This window comes from Protopterus annectens, chromosome 12.part0, assembly GCF_019279795.1.
Source record: "Protopterus annectens isolate FY-2018-M chromosome 12.part0, PAN1.0, whole genome shotgun sequence".
Classification (NCBI taxonomy): domain Eukaryota; kingdom Metazoa; phylum Chordata; order Ceratodontiformes; family Protopteridae; genus Protopterus; species Protopterus annectens.
The window spans coordinates 370,500,061-370,517,306 of record NC_056746.1 but is presented as its reverse complement, the minus strand read 5'-3'; the positions used below and the strand labels follow the sequence as shown (position 1 = coordinate 370,517,306).

Here is a 17,246-nt window from a genome sequence, read left to right as displayed (position 1 = left end):
AGTGGATGCTCTATCCTTCAGCTGGAAAAACCTTTCGGTCTGTGCCTTTCCCCCTCTGCCTCTGCTCTCCAAGATTTTACTAAAAGTCAGACAGGAAAAAACAAATATGATTCTGATTGCTCCAGACTGGCCTCGCCAACACTGGTGTACCCGCTTTTACAGAATATGTCATATCTTCCTCCATGGTACCTGCCTCAGACACCTCATCTATTGTCTCGGCAGAACTATCAAATTCTGCACACTCAGCTCCAAACTCTGAATCTTGCAGCATGGCTAATCAACTAATTTCACCAGTCACATCTATCAGCAAACCTGCGATGGATGCCATTTTGGAGGCTAGAAGGCCAAGTACTAGAAAATCTTATCCTGATAAATGGAAAGGATTCTGTGCCTGGAACCAATCACAAGGAATAAACACAGCAATGTCCAAATTCCTCAGATTCAGCAATATTTAACTGAGATGCTTCACAAGGGCCAATCTTTTTTTTTCTATAAAAATCCATGCCTCTGCCATCTCGGCTCATTACAACACAGAGCCTCCTCTCTTTTCTCATCCCCTGCTAAAGCAGTACTTCAGAGGGGCCAAAAATTTGAGACCTCCCAGGAGAGCACCAACTCCTGCATGGGACCTCAATTTTGTGCTGGAAAGACTCACCCTACCACCTTTTGAACCAGCTGCTACTGCAGACATAAAATTTATTTCTTGGAAGACAGCCTTTCTTTTAGCAGTCACTTCAGCTAGAAGGATTTCAGAACTACAGGCTCTCATGGCAGTAGAGCCTTTCATTATCTTTTATCTGGACAGGGTGGCCCTCAGGACCAATCCATCCTTTATGCCTAAGGTGGTATCCAGTGTGGCTCTTAATCAGGCCATTCATCTGCCAACTTTTTCCCAAATCCACAGAACAAGGGGGAGCAGATTCTGCATTAATTGGATGTACACAGGCAACTAAGATTCTACTTAAACAGGACAAAATCTCTAAGAAGGTCTGAGCAACTACTGGTGGCATTTGCTGCAGGGGCAGAGGGGAAGGCTAGTTCAAAGCAGACTATTTCAAAATGGATAAGCCATTGTATTAATTTCTGTTACATGCACCATGGTAAACCTGTCCCCAAGGGGATCAGATCCCATTCCACCAGGGCTGCATCTACTTCTGCAGCTTTTCTCATAGGGGGTCCTACCAGAGACATTCTAGAAGCTGCTACTTGGAGCTCAGTTCATATGTTCACCAAACATTACCTTTTACTTCTCTTTTCTAAATCCAGGGCAGGCTTTGCCACTGCTGTCCTGCAGGGCCTTATAGCTGCTCCTAATGCTGTATAATTCCATCCTCCCATCCATAGCTTTGGGATTCTACCCAAATGTAATGACTGCAACAGTGAAACACGAAGAACATAGTACAGTTGTGTGCACTTACCATAAATATAGATGTTTGAGTGTATTCACTGTTGCAGTCCAGGTTACCCACCCGCCAGCCCCCTTTTTCTTTCTTATTATACCTCTTCTTTCCTTTACTATGCTCAAAAGCCTTTTTGGTGTATTTGCTTTTAAGCTGGAGGTAAATTTTTTGTGTTCTAAATTACATGCATGTATGTGTAGATATATATATATATATATATATATATATATATATATATATATATATATATATATATATATATATATATATATATATATATATATATTTTTGCTCACCATTTGGGCGGCATCTGACATCTGGGGCAAGAAAAACTGATTAAAATGGTGTCGGCTGCATGTTTTATACCCCTGATGACCTGACATCATGGAAGAGGAGACAGCAACCGACGCAGGACCCAAGACTTTGTTATTCAGGCCGACTGAGGGCAACCTGCCAGCAGATTACCCAAATGTAATGACTGCAACAGTGAATACACACTAACATCTACATTTATGGTAAGTGTACACAACTGTATTTTCCTAATGCTTATTCCCATCTTCTCCACTTAGTCTCTCTAGCACTTGTGTGGCTAATACAGTACAGATTGTGTGGGTCTTAGTTGAGGATATTATCCTTCTTTGACATGGGGCTGGGTCTCTTTTTACATCACCTTTTTAATTATAAAATATATTATGTACAATCTATGAGATATTGTGCATTATGTTACCAATGATTCTTTTAAATTATTATTAACTGTAGCTTGTCATGGGCTATTCACATCAAAATAATAAACTGTGCTTGTGTTCAGAAAAACATCTCAGTAAGTGAAACTCTTCAATCCAGTCTGTATATCTATTTGATGATATGCTTCTGTATCCCTGTTGCAGTATTCCTTCGAGTAGGGATTCCCTGCCTAGGGCAGCCTGACGTCCAGCCAGTATATCAAAGCCTTAGGTTATAATAGGGATGTTGTATGTCACATGTATGCTCCCCACGCACAGCATAGGACATAAAGGTGACATACCGACGTGCCATCCTCAGAACTGTTTTGCCGCCAGTCCGAATGCTGTCTCCTATTGTCGGTCTGAATGGTCTTCCATCTGCTGATTGCCAAGCAGATGTTTTTTGTGTTTCACTGTTGCAGTCGTCATCTGTGGGTTATCTCTGCTGTGGTAGCCCTCGGCCGGCCTGAATACCAGAGTCAGTGTTTTTCTGCGTCAGCTGCAGTCGCCTGTAGACTGACGTCATGTAGCTAGTGCTATAAAGTAAGGCAGCTGATGCCATTACATCAGTCATTCTTGCAGTGGAGCCTGTGGCAGAAGCAGTTCACAAATGTGCCGGTCGGTCGCTACCAGAGTTCGGATCACAGTTGAAAATGTCAAAAACTAAGTACCCCATTGGAGATCTCTCTTTCTTGCACTAACCGATGTCCAAAAAAAGGTAACAATTGTCTCCCCTGTCTAAAGCAGATCCCACACCACGACTTCCATTCATACTGCATCACTTGTTTAGGCCCAGACCACGGCATCACCCGTTGCCAGTTCTGTGCCCTCTTTAACACGGGAACCATTAGTCGTAGAGCTTTTTGTATTCAGCTACTTTCGTCCTCCATCTCCACAGATGTTGTCAGTCAGCCAACAATCCGTAGAGCCTCCTAAAAAGCGTAGGGATAAAGATCGAGCCAGACCTCACAAAGCTCAGCCTTCTGACTACTCTTCCGCTAAGCAGGTCGTCAGTTCTCTGGAATTCAGTTAGGCACTTTCGCAGTCCCTGATGCCTGATGCTATAGCTATGCAGGCCTCTACCGAGACCCTTTCTGAGTCCGGTATGCCGCAGAAATCTTCTTCGTATTCAGAGCCTTGGGCTGCCTCAATTGGGTCTGGAGCCATGACACAGGCACCAGCTTCCGAGGAGGTCTTTTGCTCTAACGATTCCAGTCAGAAACCGACATCTTCACACCTGACTACCATTTCTCTCACACCAATGAATACTCTAAGGCGTAGAAGCCAGGCCATCCCTAGCAAATCTACCTGTAGCCACCCAGCCCCTCCACCCCAGGCCCAGATGCTTAAGATGGCAGCGGATCGTATTTCCCTTATCAGGCAGTCAAGCCACGACTTCTAAAAGGAAAAGACAGCCTGCTCCTGAGCTATTGACAGAGCAAGATTCTGAGGAATCAGATTATTCAGATTTTGAAGAGGAACAACAACCTCTAACTGCTTATGAGGATTCAGATGCAGAGGAATCATCACTTCTGTCTCCCCACCAGAAGAACTCTCCTTTGGAGAAACCCTCCACACCCTCCAGGAACATTTCCAGTGGGAATCTCAGGATTTCCCTCAATCTAAGAAAAGGCTAAGAGAATTTCTAGACCTACCCCAGCACAGACCCCTTGCCATCCCCCCTATTTTAGAAGTGGTGGAGGCTGTTTTCCATGAATCCAGTTTAGCCCCGACGCCCTACCCTCCTGCTCCCAGTAAGACAGACAGGTATTACAGAGTACCAGACACTCATAAATACCTGTACAGAAATCCTGCTGCAGACCCAGAGGTCATTACACAGGGTCCCAAGGGAGCCAGGGCTACTTGTACAGAGAACCCTACTCCTTCTGATAAGGATGCCTGAGCTCTGGACAGATGGGGTAAAAAAGTTTACACGTCTGCAACCTTGGCTATCAGAGCTGTCAACTGTCAGTTCCATATGTTAAAATATCAACAGCACACTTTGGAACTATTAAAGCAAAAGATTTCTACTTTTCCTGACTGTGCCAATTCTAGGGAGTTAGCAGATTTATTGCACTCTACTTGTCAAGTGTCAAAGCACTCTTTACACTGTGGATATGATGCACTAGAAGCCTCTTGCAGGGCAGCAGTGTCCGGATCTGTCATTGGGAGGCATACATGGTTGAAGGAACAACTTCTACCTGATCATGTCAAGTCTAAATTAATTGATGCACCTTTGGATAAAGACCACTTGTTTAGAGAAAAAGCATAAGAGGAGCTTAAAAAGATGGAAGAAAAAGCAAAATCTATAAACAGTAAAAGCATCTCAAGTACAAGCCATTGCAAACATGCAGAATACTAATTACAAAGACAGTAAGCATGAAAGAAATTTAGAGGGATAATGCATGTATATTAACAGTGACATAAAAGACAGGGAGTTAATTATTATTCCATATGTATGTGCAGTATGGCTGGATTCAAAGAATCCCTGTCCATCAGTTAAAACAGTATGGAAACTAGGCACTTGGAGACCCATTCTGGGTCTGTCCCATCTCAACACCTTTCTGAAGGCTCCTTCCTTTCAAGTGTTATCCCTTCAAACCTTGTTTCCTCCTCCTCTTCATCAGGCTTTCCTAGTCTCTCTGGATCTCAAGAATGCCTATCTCCATATTCCTGTTTATCCCCTTTCCGGGAAGTTTTTACATTTCTCTGTTACTTCCTTGGGTTTTCGGTTCTGTGCTTTGCTCTTTGGCCTCTTTACTGCCCTAAGGGTCTTCACCAAATGTGTCGCTCCTGTGATTGCTTTCTGTAGGATGAAGGGAATACAGATGTTTCCTTATCTGAACGACCTGCTCATTCATGTTTCCTCTCCAGAGATTTTGCTTCAGCATCTTTACTATACTGTTTGTCTTCTGCAAAGCCTAGGGTTTACAGTGTATTCCCAAAAATCCTTCCTGACAACTTCTCAGGATCATGATTTTCTCTGGTGCAGGCTCAAGACCCTTTCAATAATGGCAACCCTCCCTCCTCCCAAGGCTTTGATTCTGATTGCATTATTTCAATCCCTTCTTTCCTCTGACCTCCATTACAGCCCGAGAGTTTCTAAGGGGTCTGGGTTACATGGCTTCCACCATTCCTGTGCGTCCTCTGGCCAGACTTCATGTGAAACAGCTTCAGTGGTTCCTAAAGTCAGTCTGGCTTCGACATTCTCATCCTTTACACTTTCCAATTCCTCTTCTCTCATGTCTCAATTTAGAGCTTTAGTGATAGATTCATCAACTGCCCCTCGTCCCAGGGCTTCCTTCTCAGCCCCTAGTCCCTGCTCAAGAACTGTTCTTGGATACCTCAGAAGCAGGGAGGAGAGGGGTTTAGGTGCTTAAGCAGCCAGATATTTCCCTGATTTAGCTGCAGAATAGTATGGCTGTTGTGAATTCCCTGTGGGCAAAGAGAAGCACAGACTGCCATACCCACAGCTTTAATAACCAGGTGCGTGATGGCAGAAGATGTAATGAGTTTTATGTTCAGTGTACGGTAAATAATTATGTAACTACAACATGTAGAAGTGTGCTACAGCATGGAGGAAATCTTACATGCTAGTGGAGTCGCATTTATTCCCCAGTATGCATTTTAGGTAATGTTCCCTAGACACTATGAAAGAGGGGTAGTGGTCCACACACACCAGTTATAAAGGCACTGCCCATTGTGCAATGCATTTTTATCGCCACTGACATGCCCACTGGCCATCCTGCTGTTGATGCCTGCTATCTCATGTTGCAATGGGGCCATGGGCATTATTTTCTTCCTGTGCATTTGGTTATTGAAGTTGTGGGCATGGCACCACATTCTTCTCTTTGCACGCAGGGAATTCACAACAGTCATGTTTCTCTGCCAGCTGAATGTCACTTCAGCCATGTGTAGCCAACTAAATGTACCATAGGGAAATGTCTAGCTGCCTAGACACCTGATCCCAGTGGTGAGCTTCCTTTGGCCCTCTGAAGGTTCAGGGCCTCTGGTATCTTTGTCAAAGGAAGGACCATATCAGTATCAAAGAGATGACAGCTCTTCTCCTGGCTCTTCAGGCCTTATATTCTCTTCTTTCTGGGGCCCCTCAAACTCATCATGGACAATACCACAGTGATGTGGTACATTAACAAGCAAGGGACCTCGTGTGCAGACAAGCTTTTCATGTTTGGGATCTAGCTATCCAGTATCAGGTGACTCTCTGAGCTGACTATATTCATTCAGATCAGAACATTGTGGCAGACATCTGAGCAGGTCCATAACACAAACTCACAAGTGAATGCTTCACAGAGATGTGTTTGTGGGCATTGTCCACCAGAGGGGTACTCCTCAGGTAGCTGTTTTTGCTTCCCTCTGAGCATACAACTTCCTCTCTTTTGCACCAGAGTCTCATGTACTTTGGCTTGGAAAGTGGACACCCTCTCTTTTTCCTGGAAGGGGATGGTTCTTTGTGCCTTCCCTCCCCGTCATACCACGGGTCCTGTTAAAGATAGAAAAAGACACTCCCAAAATCTTGTTGGTGACTCCCTTTTGGCCCAGACAGCTTTGGTTCATAGGTTCATAGGTTGGTACTAGGCTATCAGCCCTAGGGCCTATACAAGCCTAGCCATAACAATTCCCTGGCTATTTCTTCCCACATTATTTACTTTCCTGGACCCCTGTCTAGCAGGGCGACTGACGTGATCCCTGGGGTGAATTCCCTTTCTCCCATCCAGTCGTCAAGGTTCCTCTTGAAGAGGTCCAAAGAGGCACTCTGCTTGACATGTATGGGCAATCTATTCCAGAGTCTGGGGAGTCTCTGGGTCAGGAACCTATCCCTCCAGCATGTTTTGTTTATTGTGATGACAAGGTTTAGATCCCTGGAGCGTGTAGCTCTGAGGGATTGGGATTTCTTTAAGTGTAGCATGTCCAACAGCTCTGGGTTTGACATGGCCTTGTATGTTAAGCAGAGATTGCCTCTGAGTAGACGATATGCGACAGAGTATAGCTGGAGTTTTTTAAAGCGGTCAGCGTAGGGCATCTGCTTTAGGCCTGTGATTCTTTTAGTGATGTATTTCTGAGGCCTTTCCAGTTGTTGCAGATGTCTTGAGAGGTACATACCAAATGGGGCGTTGTATTCTATAATGGGTCTAATGAGGGATGAGTACAGTGGGACAATGACCTCCTTTTTTCTGGATGAAAAGCCCTTCGTGATGAGGTGTGCCACATAGAATGATTTCCTGACTGTTGTGGCGATGTGGTTATCGAAGGTGAGACCACTGTCCACCTGTGTCCCTAAGTCTCTTATCACATTTTCTGTGTTTAGTATACTGCCACCTATATGGTAATTCATGGATACATGTTTTTTCCCAAAGGGGATAACAATACATTTCTTGGCATTGAGCTTGAGCCCATGGCTTTGGCACCAAGCATCTGTTTCTGTAAGGCCCTTTTGTAGAGTATCCACATCATTTGGGAATTCAATAATGGCACCCAGTTTGCAGTCATCTGCAAACTTTGTTAGCCAGAGTCCCTTAGTGTTGACCTGTACTTCAGAGAAGTAGATGCCAAACAAGAGCTGCCCCAGGACTGAACCCTGAGGTACTCCACTTGTCACTTGTCTGGAGCTGGATTTGGAGTCGGATACTTTTACAGTGTGGGTTCTATCAGTAAGCCATTTAGCAACCCATTGGGTGACATAGGGATTAATGCCCAACTTAGTAAGTTTATCTATGATTCCAGAGTGGGGGATGGTGTCAAAGGCCTTGGCAAGGTCTAGATAGGCTGTGTGGACCACCTTACCCTTGTCCATGGCTCTGGAGACTGATTCAAAGAAGTCAATCAGGTTCAGGAGACAAGATCGGCCCTTCACAAACCCAAACTGGGTGGGGTCCAGTGTTTGAAGGTTGCCAATGTCTTTGTTTATAAGTTCCATGATAATACGCTCCATGGCCTTGCAGATGAGGCTTGTCAGACTAATGGGACGGTAGTTTCCGGGATCCAAGGTGGATCCCCCCTTGTGGATTGGGATAACTGTAGCTCTGCGCCACTCAGTGGGCACGAAAGCTGAGGTGAGGCTATGATTAAACAGGACACTTAGGTGAGGTGCCAGTTCATATTGTAGTTCATGTAGTACACAGCCCGGGATGTCATCTGGTCCCATGGATGCTGTATTCTTGGCTTTAGAGAGTGCGTTTTGTACCTGTGTGGCCGTAATTACTGGAATTTGGCAATCTTCCGGTATTGAGATGGGCCATTTAGGGGGTGAAGTTGGCACTGAATCCATCTGCCAGGATATTGGCAATATCCTTCGGATCAGTATATTTAATGCCATTCTGTTTTAGCTCAGAGCAGATCTGAGCATTGCCATTTAGATTCTTGACATAGTTATAGAATGCTTTGTGGTTGTCTTTGGAATCTTTGGCAATTTTATTTTCGTAACTAGCTTTGGAGGATTTTATGAGGCATCTCAGTTTCTTACTGAGGCTAGTAAGGGAGTTTTTTGCATCCTGGGATTTTCCCCTTTTCTGCAAAAGTTTCTTCCTTTTATTGTAAAGTTTGTTTATGGCAGGGGACCACCAGATTGGCTTCCTTTTTTTGGATGAGAGCATTTTGGTTCTATTTGGGATGGCACGATTCATGCATGAGTGGATGTGCTCGTACAGTGCCTTAGTGAAGGATTCAACAGTTGAACTTTCAGTTCCCGTTTGCATGGGTGTCATGAAGTTTGTCACTTCTGACTTGAGTAGCATGAAGTTGGCTTTGGAGAAGTTTTTTATGGTGGTTTCTTTACTGGGGGGTGGGGGTGGGATGTGGATGTTAAGGGTGATTAGCTTATGGTCAGACTTGACTAACGAGGGGGTGACCATAGGTATGGAGCATTGATTTCCCATGTTGGTAATGACCAGGTCTAGGATATAAGGCCTTTTTCAGCTATGTTAGGAACCTGGGTGGAAACTCCCAGATATGCTCAGAATTAGTCCAAAATGATACAAAAATCACTGAACCCACAGACATTGCCAACATACTGGCAGACAGGTTCAGTGCAAACTTCACCCCCCTCTCCCCCCCTAAAGGAGAGAGAACTATCCCAGCCGAGTGTAGCCTCCCGGACATCTCAAATGCGCAGGTGAAAGCTGCTCTCTCTAAAGCTAAAAACACAGCATCAATGGGACCGGATGGTGTCCCCGGCTGTGTGCTACACGAGCTAAATGAGGAATTAAACCTGCACATAAGGCAGCAGTTTAATCTCAGCCTTACCACAGGATACGTGCCCAAGGAGTGGCGTACGGCAACTGTGGTCCCACTCCACAAAGGCAGCCTCACGGACCCTGGTAATTACCGCCCATAAGCTTAACAAGTCTAGTCTGCAAAGCTATGGAGAGGATCATAATGGAGCTCATAAACAAAGATATAGGGGACTTGCAGACATTGGACCCGACCCAGTTTGGCTTTGTCAAGGGAAGATCATGCCTTTTGAACTTGGTCGACTTCTTCAAACAGTCACCAAGGCCATTGATGAGGAAAGGCAGTCCATACAGCCTACCTTGACCTTGCAAAGGCTTTCGACACAATACCCCACTCGGTATTGTAGAAAAACTTACCAGCTTAAATGTAAACCCATATGTCACAAGATGGGTTGCAAACTGGCTTAAGGACAGAACCCACAGGGTTAGAGTTGCTGGCGCTGTGTCAGACTCCAAGCCAGTCACAAGTGGTGTCCCACAGGGCTCGGTCCTTGGCCCCCTATTGTTTGGCATCTACTTCTCAGAAGTACAGGCCAACATGGGAGGACTTTGGCTGACAAAGTTTGCAGACGATTGCAAATTGGGCGCCATAGTGGAAAGTGCATCGGACACGGATATCCTTCAGAAGGGACTCACGGAAACAGATAGCTGGTGCCAGAGCCATGGCCTGAAGTTAAACGCCAAAAAATGTATAGTCATACCCTTCGGGAAAAACAAGGTAAACCCAAGCTACCATATAGGTGGCAATCCACTAAGCACAGAAGAGGTTATCAGGGACCTGGGGACCCAGGTTGACAGTGGCCTTTCTTTTGACACTCACGTTGCTAAAGTGGTTAGAAAGACCTTCTACATTGCCCACCTGATCATGAAGGGATTCACATCCAGATCTAGTGAGGTCATTGTTCCCCTGTACTCTTCACTTTTCAGACCAATGATCGAGTACAATGCCCCATTCGGGATGTATCTCACCCGACATCTGCAGCAATTGGAGAGACCCCAAAAGTTCCTCACCAAAAGGATAAAGGGACTCCAAAATCTGTCATATGCTGCCAGATTGAAGAAACTCCAGCTCTATTCAGTCGCATACCGTCTGCTCAGAGGTGACATGTGCCTGACATACAAGGCCATGTCCAACCCGGAATTAATGGACATGCTCCACCTCAAAAAATCCAAATCCACCAAAACCACTAGAGCAAGCGACTTAAACCTTAGCACGGATATAAATAGGACGTGCTGGAGGGATAGATTTATCACTCAGAGACTCCCTATGCTGTGGAATAAAATCCCGGTCCATGTGAGGCAGAGCATCTCGCTGACTCTGTTCAAGAGAAATCTAGACCTGTGGATGGGAGATCGTAGGTTTACCCCGGGAATCATCTCTGTGTCACTGCTGGACAGAGGCACAACAAACTAATGGGCACAGTATTTTTTCATATAAGGGGTGGCGTAAGCCACAAATATTTGGGCTAGGCTTATAAATGCCTTAGGGCAGATAGCCTAGTATAAACCTATGAACCTATGATATTGGAGCCCCTGGTGGGACTATGGATTAGTTGATCCAGGGCGTTGGAATTTATGAATTCCAAGAACCGTTGCGCAAAGGTGTTGGGACATGAGTAGTTTTCCCAGTTAATGGCAAGGTAGTTAAAATCCTCTTAATTTTGGTTAATTTGTAGTACATGAAGATGATAAATCTCCATGCACTACAAAAACCTGTGAGTGAGTCAGTGGATCGTAACCCTACATTGTGTATTCTCAACATGGATGTCAAGATTCAACTCTCGAGCTTTGCAGTTGAGGTGAATTTCTAGGCATCCATGAACTGAACACATAATAAAGCAAATAGGATCACCAGTCAACTCATAATCTTCTGTATCTGCAGTCTACAAAAACAAAAAAATCCACAGCCCTAGGTACATTTTCTTTGGTTTGCTGGTATTAAGGAGAGAAACAGCCAGTACACCGTGGTTTTCAGATTTATGGAAACAAAAAAAGAATTCTAACAGATGTTCCAGTAGCATGCAATTGCTCAAAGGTTCAAGTGCCATTAATAAAAGGTGCAGCAAATGTTGCATAACTTAGAGAAAGCAGCACAGTGGTAATTTATGCACTGGCACGCTCTTAAATTCTTTATATGAAAGAAAAAAGAAGTCAAATGAAACAAGGAATGTTGCATTGTTTGCAAGTATTGAAATGATTAACTGTGTCAAAACATTTGCTCACCTTAAAACAGCAGTGGTGTTTGGTATTTCTCCTCGAGGTCTCTATAACTCTATAACACAAATGGAGTCGTCCTGGTTTAATGACATACTAACTTCATTAAACCTCACAAAGGACTTTGACTCAAGATTAATGCATCCTTTTCAGGACGACCTTGGATCTGCGAAAAGAAATCTACAACTAAAGTTGTCCTTATAAGAACAAGTTACACTTGCTGCTGTTTGGAACTGGCCACATTCCTCAGTCCAATAGTGAGTTAATTGGGGCTGGAATCCATTGCCCAGTGGTAATGTTTGCTAAGCAATTCAGATACAGTTCCAAAACAGTATTTCTGTAATATTTGCCCTACTTCATATAAGATTACACAGTTAATCTTAACAGTCTTTTGTTAAATGTAGTAATCCCAAGCTGTGTGTGTCACATCTGTGACTGGTTTTGAGCTTCATAATTCTTTTACGAATCACCAATTGTTCATAACAAAAGTCAGAAATTTGTTTTCCAAAGTCAGCTGAATATATAGCTTTTTAGGATTTTTTTTAATATTAATTTTTGCTTTATATGGCTTAACAAAAATACATATACAAGTGTGATATACATGTTTTTGATGTGCTCATGCATTGCCTGTGAAATGTTCCATCATTTATTTTGACCTTGGATCTTTGTCTTTTCAAGGGAGATGCACCATCTGAGCCAGTGTCTACGGTGAGACTCCACACATTCCTGAATAAACATTCCCTACCAATGTCATCCGGTAAGTCACTTTCACTGTCTTCTGTCTTTTGCATCAGACAACAAAAACATTTAACAAAGAAGAGTCTGCATTAATTATTAAGCTGTATTGTCAAATAGGTCCCAATAATGACATTCTTGATTGGTCAAGATCAGCTTTCTACAGACCTAATCTCTTGCTGTAGGGCCCAGCTGAAATAACCTTTTAAAGAATGTACATATAGCTAAAACTGACTATTCCGCGGAGGTACAGCGGTAGCATTTGTTACCTCACAGCAAGAGGTTCTTCCGTTCGATTCTCGGCTTGGCTTGGGAGTGCCTTCTGTGTGGAGTCTGCATGTCCTCCCCGAAATTGGGTAGCGTTCAAAAGACATGCATGTGTAAATGGGCGTGCCTTCGTTGAAGGTTGGGCGTTGAGCTGGCACCTCGGCATTTCGTAAAAATCTACTGCCAATCATTAGCAGACCGGAGTTCCACTGTGGCGACCCCTTACCAGGAAAAAGCTGAAAGACAAACAACATATAGCTAAAACTGAATGACTTCATAAATGTTTTTTGAAATTAGTCAGTTTCTATGAGATTTATTTAAAATGATGAGGTTTATATTTAAGGTAATGTGCCTGTTCCGAAGTTCATCTCTTTTCTGTCAGTAGTGAAAAGATATTATCAATTATTTGTAAACCAGCTCATTTTTTATGTCTTTTTTTGGCTTCATTTTAACAAGTAGTATTTCTTTAACTGATGTCACCGTTCTGGATAATAAGCATTTTCATGTTTGCATATTTTATTGATATGCTGTCACTTATTTTTGTGTCATTTGGTGATCTAGCTCCATGGACCCGTCTTGCTGAGTTGGCATTTGGGTCCAGCCCTCTCAGTAATTTGTATTTAGCATTTTTCCTCTGTTATACCTAGGGGCATGCTGTGATATTTTCTGATGACTACATAAACGTGCCTAGTTACTAAACTCACCAGTTCCTTTCTGACACTCGCATAGTTTGGATCTCAGTCCTTATCTATTCTGGGAAAAATTATTGTGTTCATCACTTAAAGAAGTATGTGTTGTGTGTTCCCATGACCATCAATTTGCCAATTGAGATATGTACCAGCATCACTTATCTGCTTATACTGTGTTGGAGTTACATGATGTAAAGCACTGCATTACTTGGCAGCAGTTCAACCCTGCAATTGCCAGCAGGTGCCAGAGGGAGACACTGTTGGCCTGCCACATTTTCAGGAAAATGGCCCATTAAATGATCCTTGCATAGTGATTGTTGAAAAGGTCCACTTTATGAAATCCCAGGCTTCAGCTGTAGGACATGACAGGAACTAGTCTCAGTGTGGTTCTTATTGAAGTTGACTGCTTGCTTCATTGTGTTACTCCATAATCTCAGTTATAACCGAAAAGAAAAAAAAAACTAAATAAAAAGTAGTTTATTCAACACCATTTTCAGTATATAGAAGAATGAAGGTGTAGTTCACTGACTGACAGTGGAAGAACTGTAATGTGCAGCTGAAATGGTGGAAACTAGTAACAACGTAAACCATGAACTAGAGAAAGGCAGTCATACTGCTTCCAGGTTTTCCGGTAGAGATCCAAGGAAACTGTATGATTAAATGTATTGGAAGTGAACAAAAAGTGTGGATGTGATCAGAATTGAGCTGTGGACCTTGATAGGATTTATTTGTAGTGAATTTAAGTGCTTGAAAGTGGTGGGAGTTGATGCAGAGTTCTTACATGATTAGAAGCTATGGGTGTGGGACTTGCTAAATGTCAGATGTGAGATTCACAGCCCATATAACTCATATTGGATTAGTGCTATTGGCACAGGAGAGACTGGGTGGGGTTAGCCGATGTTGGCTTGCCCATGATTGGAAGAGGGAGGCTGTCTTTGCTCACTGCAGTATGCAGCATACAAGCTTGTCCTACTGTGAGCTACACGAGCTGTGAGACTCTCAGATTGAGAGGTTGTGCATATGCTGAAGAAAGCATGGATCTCCTAAGGCCTGCGATCAGGGAGCTGGCAAGGCTGCTACAATGGGCAGGTATTACGGCGAACTCCTTGGCAAGCAGTCCAGCATCCTTCATCTCTTTACTGTCCCTGGTTATCAGGTTGAGCCCTGGGTGGGTGGTATGGTAGGTCCAGTAGACCTGATCAGCAAAGAGAGAAGCTTGGTGGAAACTGGTAGTCAGCTATAGGGAGAAAAAAAGATATCTTTGAGATTTTGGAAAAGGTAGGAGTTTAGCAAACCAAATTTAGCACATATAACAACTGATTGGAATGGAAGATGAGATTGGATTGTAGTTGTCAAATTCACACTTATGGTTTCACTTTTCCAAGGATTATAATTACATTCCTCAGAATTTCATCAAGAACCCATCATATACAAACAAAGGTAATTCCCTGACATCAACTGAGCATTCCTGATACATTATTTCTTGATTAACCCTTCTGCTCTTTCCCCTGGGTCTGGGTGGCTCCTCCATCTAGATGTTAGTATTGGGTGCCTCATTTAAAATTGTCAGGTAGGTACGTATTTATTTCATATTTTTATTTAATAAAGGTATCAAATCCTTACTGCTTTATCTTGATTTGTAGGACTCTGTAGCACAGGAGGGCATGTTTGACCATAAATGTGGTAACTTCAGTTGGAAATAGCCAGATCGCGAAAATAAGGAATTCATCTTTGGATGAAAAATAATTGGCTAGGCTTAAGACAGGCAAGATGGTGGCCTTAGTTGTTTGTTCAATTTGGAGCTCTGGAGCTCTGCTGCTGCTTCTGTTCCTCCCTTTATCATCTGTAGAGGTATTAAACTGGAGTTTGTGTCCAAGGTACATGATGTTGAGTGCCAGGTTAATACCTTGGCATCAGATGTTGGTTGTTGTTAAAGTAGGAGACTCAAACACCTGATTTCATCTGACAACCTTTCAGTGATTGCTTCTGCCTTGATCTCTTCTCATTTGAACTAATGTAACTCCCTTTACCTGGGACCTCTAGGTGTAGATCTTGACCACCTGCCGCTAATTCATAGCTCTGTGGCATGTTTATGTACTGGTACTCTTTGTTACCAGTTTATTACTCCCATATTTGAGAGTCTACACTGTCTATCTTTAGCCCTGCACAGTGTGGATCCATTATACCTTAGAAGAACTGATCTTTCCCTGTCAGCCATTGTGTATGCTTGTAGTTGCAAGTGTATAGCTTCAGACATCTGGCCATAGACATTTTTCATATTAAGTGTCATACCTGTGAAATTTGCTACTCAAGTGGCTTCCTGGGTCACCAACTGACTTTAGATTCTTTAAATCATATATTGCCAGTTTTTCTGTATTCTGATGACAAATATTGATTGCAAATATTATTATCCACATTTGACTGATTTTTTGTTTGCTTATTTGGTTTAGTTAATTTTATTTTTGGAGTTCATGTTTTTTTTGTTTTAATTGTGTTATGCTACACCTAGTCCTAATTTGCATTTTCCTCAATGATTAAATGTGAGCTGTTGAGTTCAGGGGGTAGGGATGTTGTCCTAGTGATGCACATGCTGTCACTGTATGTCCTGGTAGAGAGCAGTCTCATCCCTGAATGTGAGAACTTCAGAGAGAAATAGAAAGAGAAAAAGGCATGATATCTCAATTGTGGCACTGTTAAGGAGAGTTCTTTCACAGATTAAGAGATTTGATAAGAATTCATCTGTTAAATCCAACAATTTTATATTCACACCTAACACCAATCTGATTGTTAGATGGTGAATTCATAGGTTCATACTAGGCTTTCTGCCCTAGGGCATTTATAAGCCTAGCCCGAGTGTGTGTGGCTTTCGCCACCCCTTGAAATGAGAATACTATGCCCATTTAGGGTTTAGTTTACTGTGCCTCTGTCTAGTAGTGATACAGAAGTAACCCCCTGGGTAAACCTACGATCTCCCATCCACTCGTCAAGATTTCTCTTGAAGAGAGTCAGTGAGGGGCTCTGCCTAACATGGACTGGGATTCTGTTCCAGAGTGTAGGGAGCCTCTGGGTTATGAATCTGTCCCTCCTGCACGTCCTATTTATTTCTGTGTTGAGGTTCAAATCTCTCGCTCTGGTGGATTTGGATTTTCTGAAGTGGAGCATGTCCATTAATTCCAGATTGGACATGGCCTTGTACGTCAGACATAGATCGCCTCTGAGTAGGCAGTATGTGACTGAATAGAGCTGGAATTTCTTCAGCCGGGCAGCATATGACATATGTTTGAGACCCTTGATCCTCTTGGTGAGGTACTTTTGGGGTCTTTCTAATTGCTGCAGGTGTCGGGTAAGGTACATCCCAAATGGGGCATTATACTCAATTATGGGCCTGATAAGAGAAGAGTACAGGGGCACAATGACCTCTCTTGATCTAGATGTGAATCCTTTCATGATAAGGTGGGTAATATAGAAGGTCATCCTAACCACCTTGGCAACGTGAGTGTCAAATGAGAGGTTACTGTCAACTTGGGTCCCTAGGTCCCTGATTACTTCTTCCGTACTTAATGGATTACCACCTATGTGGTAATTTGTGGGTACTTTGTTTTTCCCAAAGGGTATGACTATACATTTTTTGGCATTCAGTTTAAGGCCATGGCTCTGGCACCAGTTATCCGTTTCTATGAGGCCTTTCTGAAGGATGCTTGTGTCCGCTGGAGTATCAATTATGGCGCCCAGTTTGCAGTCATCTGCGAACTTTGTTAGCCACAATCCTCCTATGTTTGCTTGCACCTCGGAAAAATAAATGCCGAACAAGAGGGGTCCCAGGACCGAGCCCTGTGGGACACCGCTTGTGACTGGCTTAGAGTCTGACATGGCTCCAGCAATTCTGACCTTGTGGGTTTTGTCCTTGAGCCAGTTTGCAACCCATCTTATGACATATGGGTTTACGTTTAAGCTGGTGAGTTTGTTTATGAT

General features: G+C 43.3%; 1 protein-coding gene across 1 annotated transcript in view; it reads left to right on the top strand.

Moving 5' to 3' along the window:
• Positions 1-17,246, top strand: part of GTF3C1 (general transcription factor IIIC subunit 1) — a gene marked incomplete in the record, with an annotated part of 1,808,906 nt that overhangs the window by 880,252 nt on the left and 911,408 nt on the right. Inside the window, 1 exon segment of the mRNA XM_044089472.1 lies at positions 12,262-12,340. Within this exon segment, the coding sequence (XP_043945407.1) occupies positions 12,262-12,340 (79 nt within the window).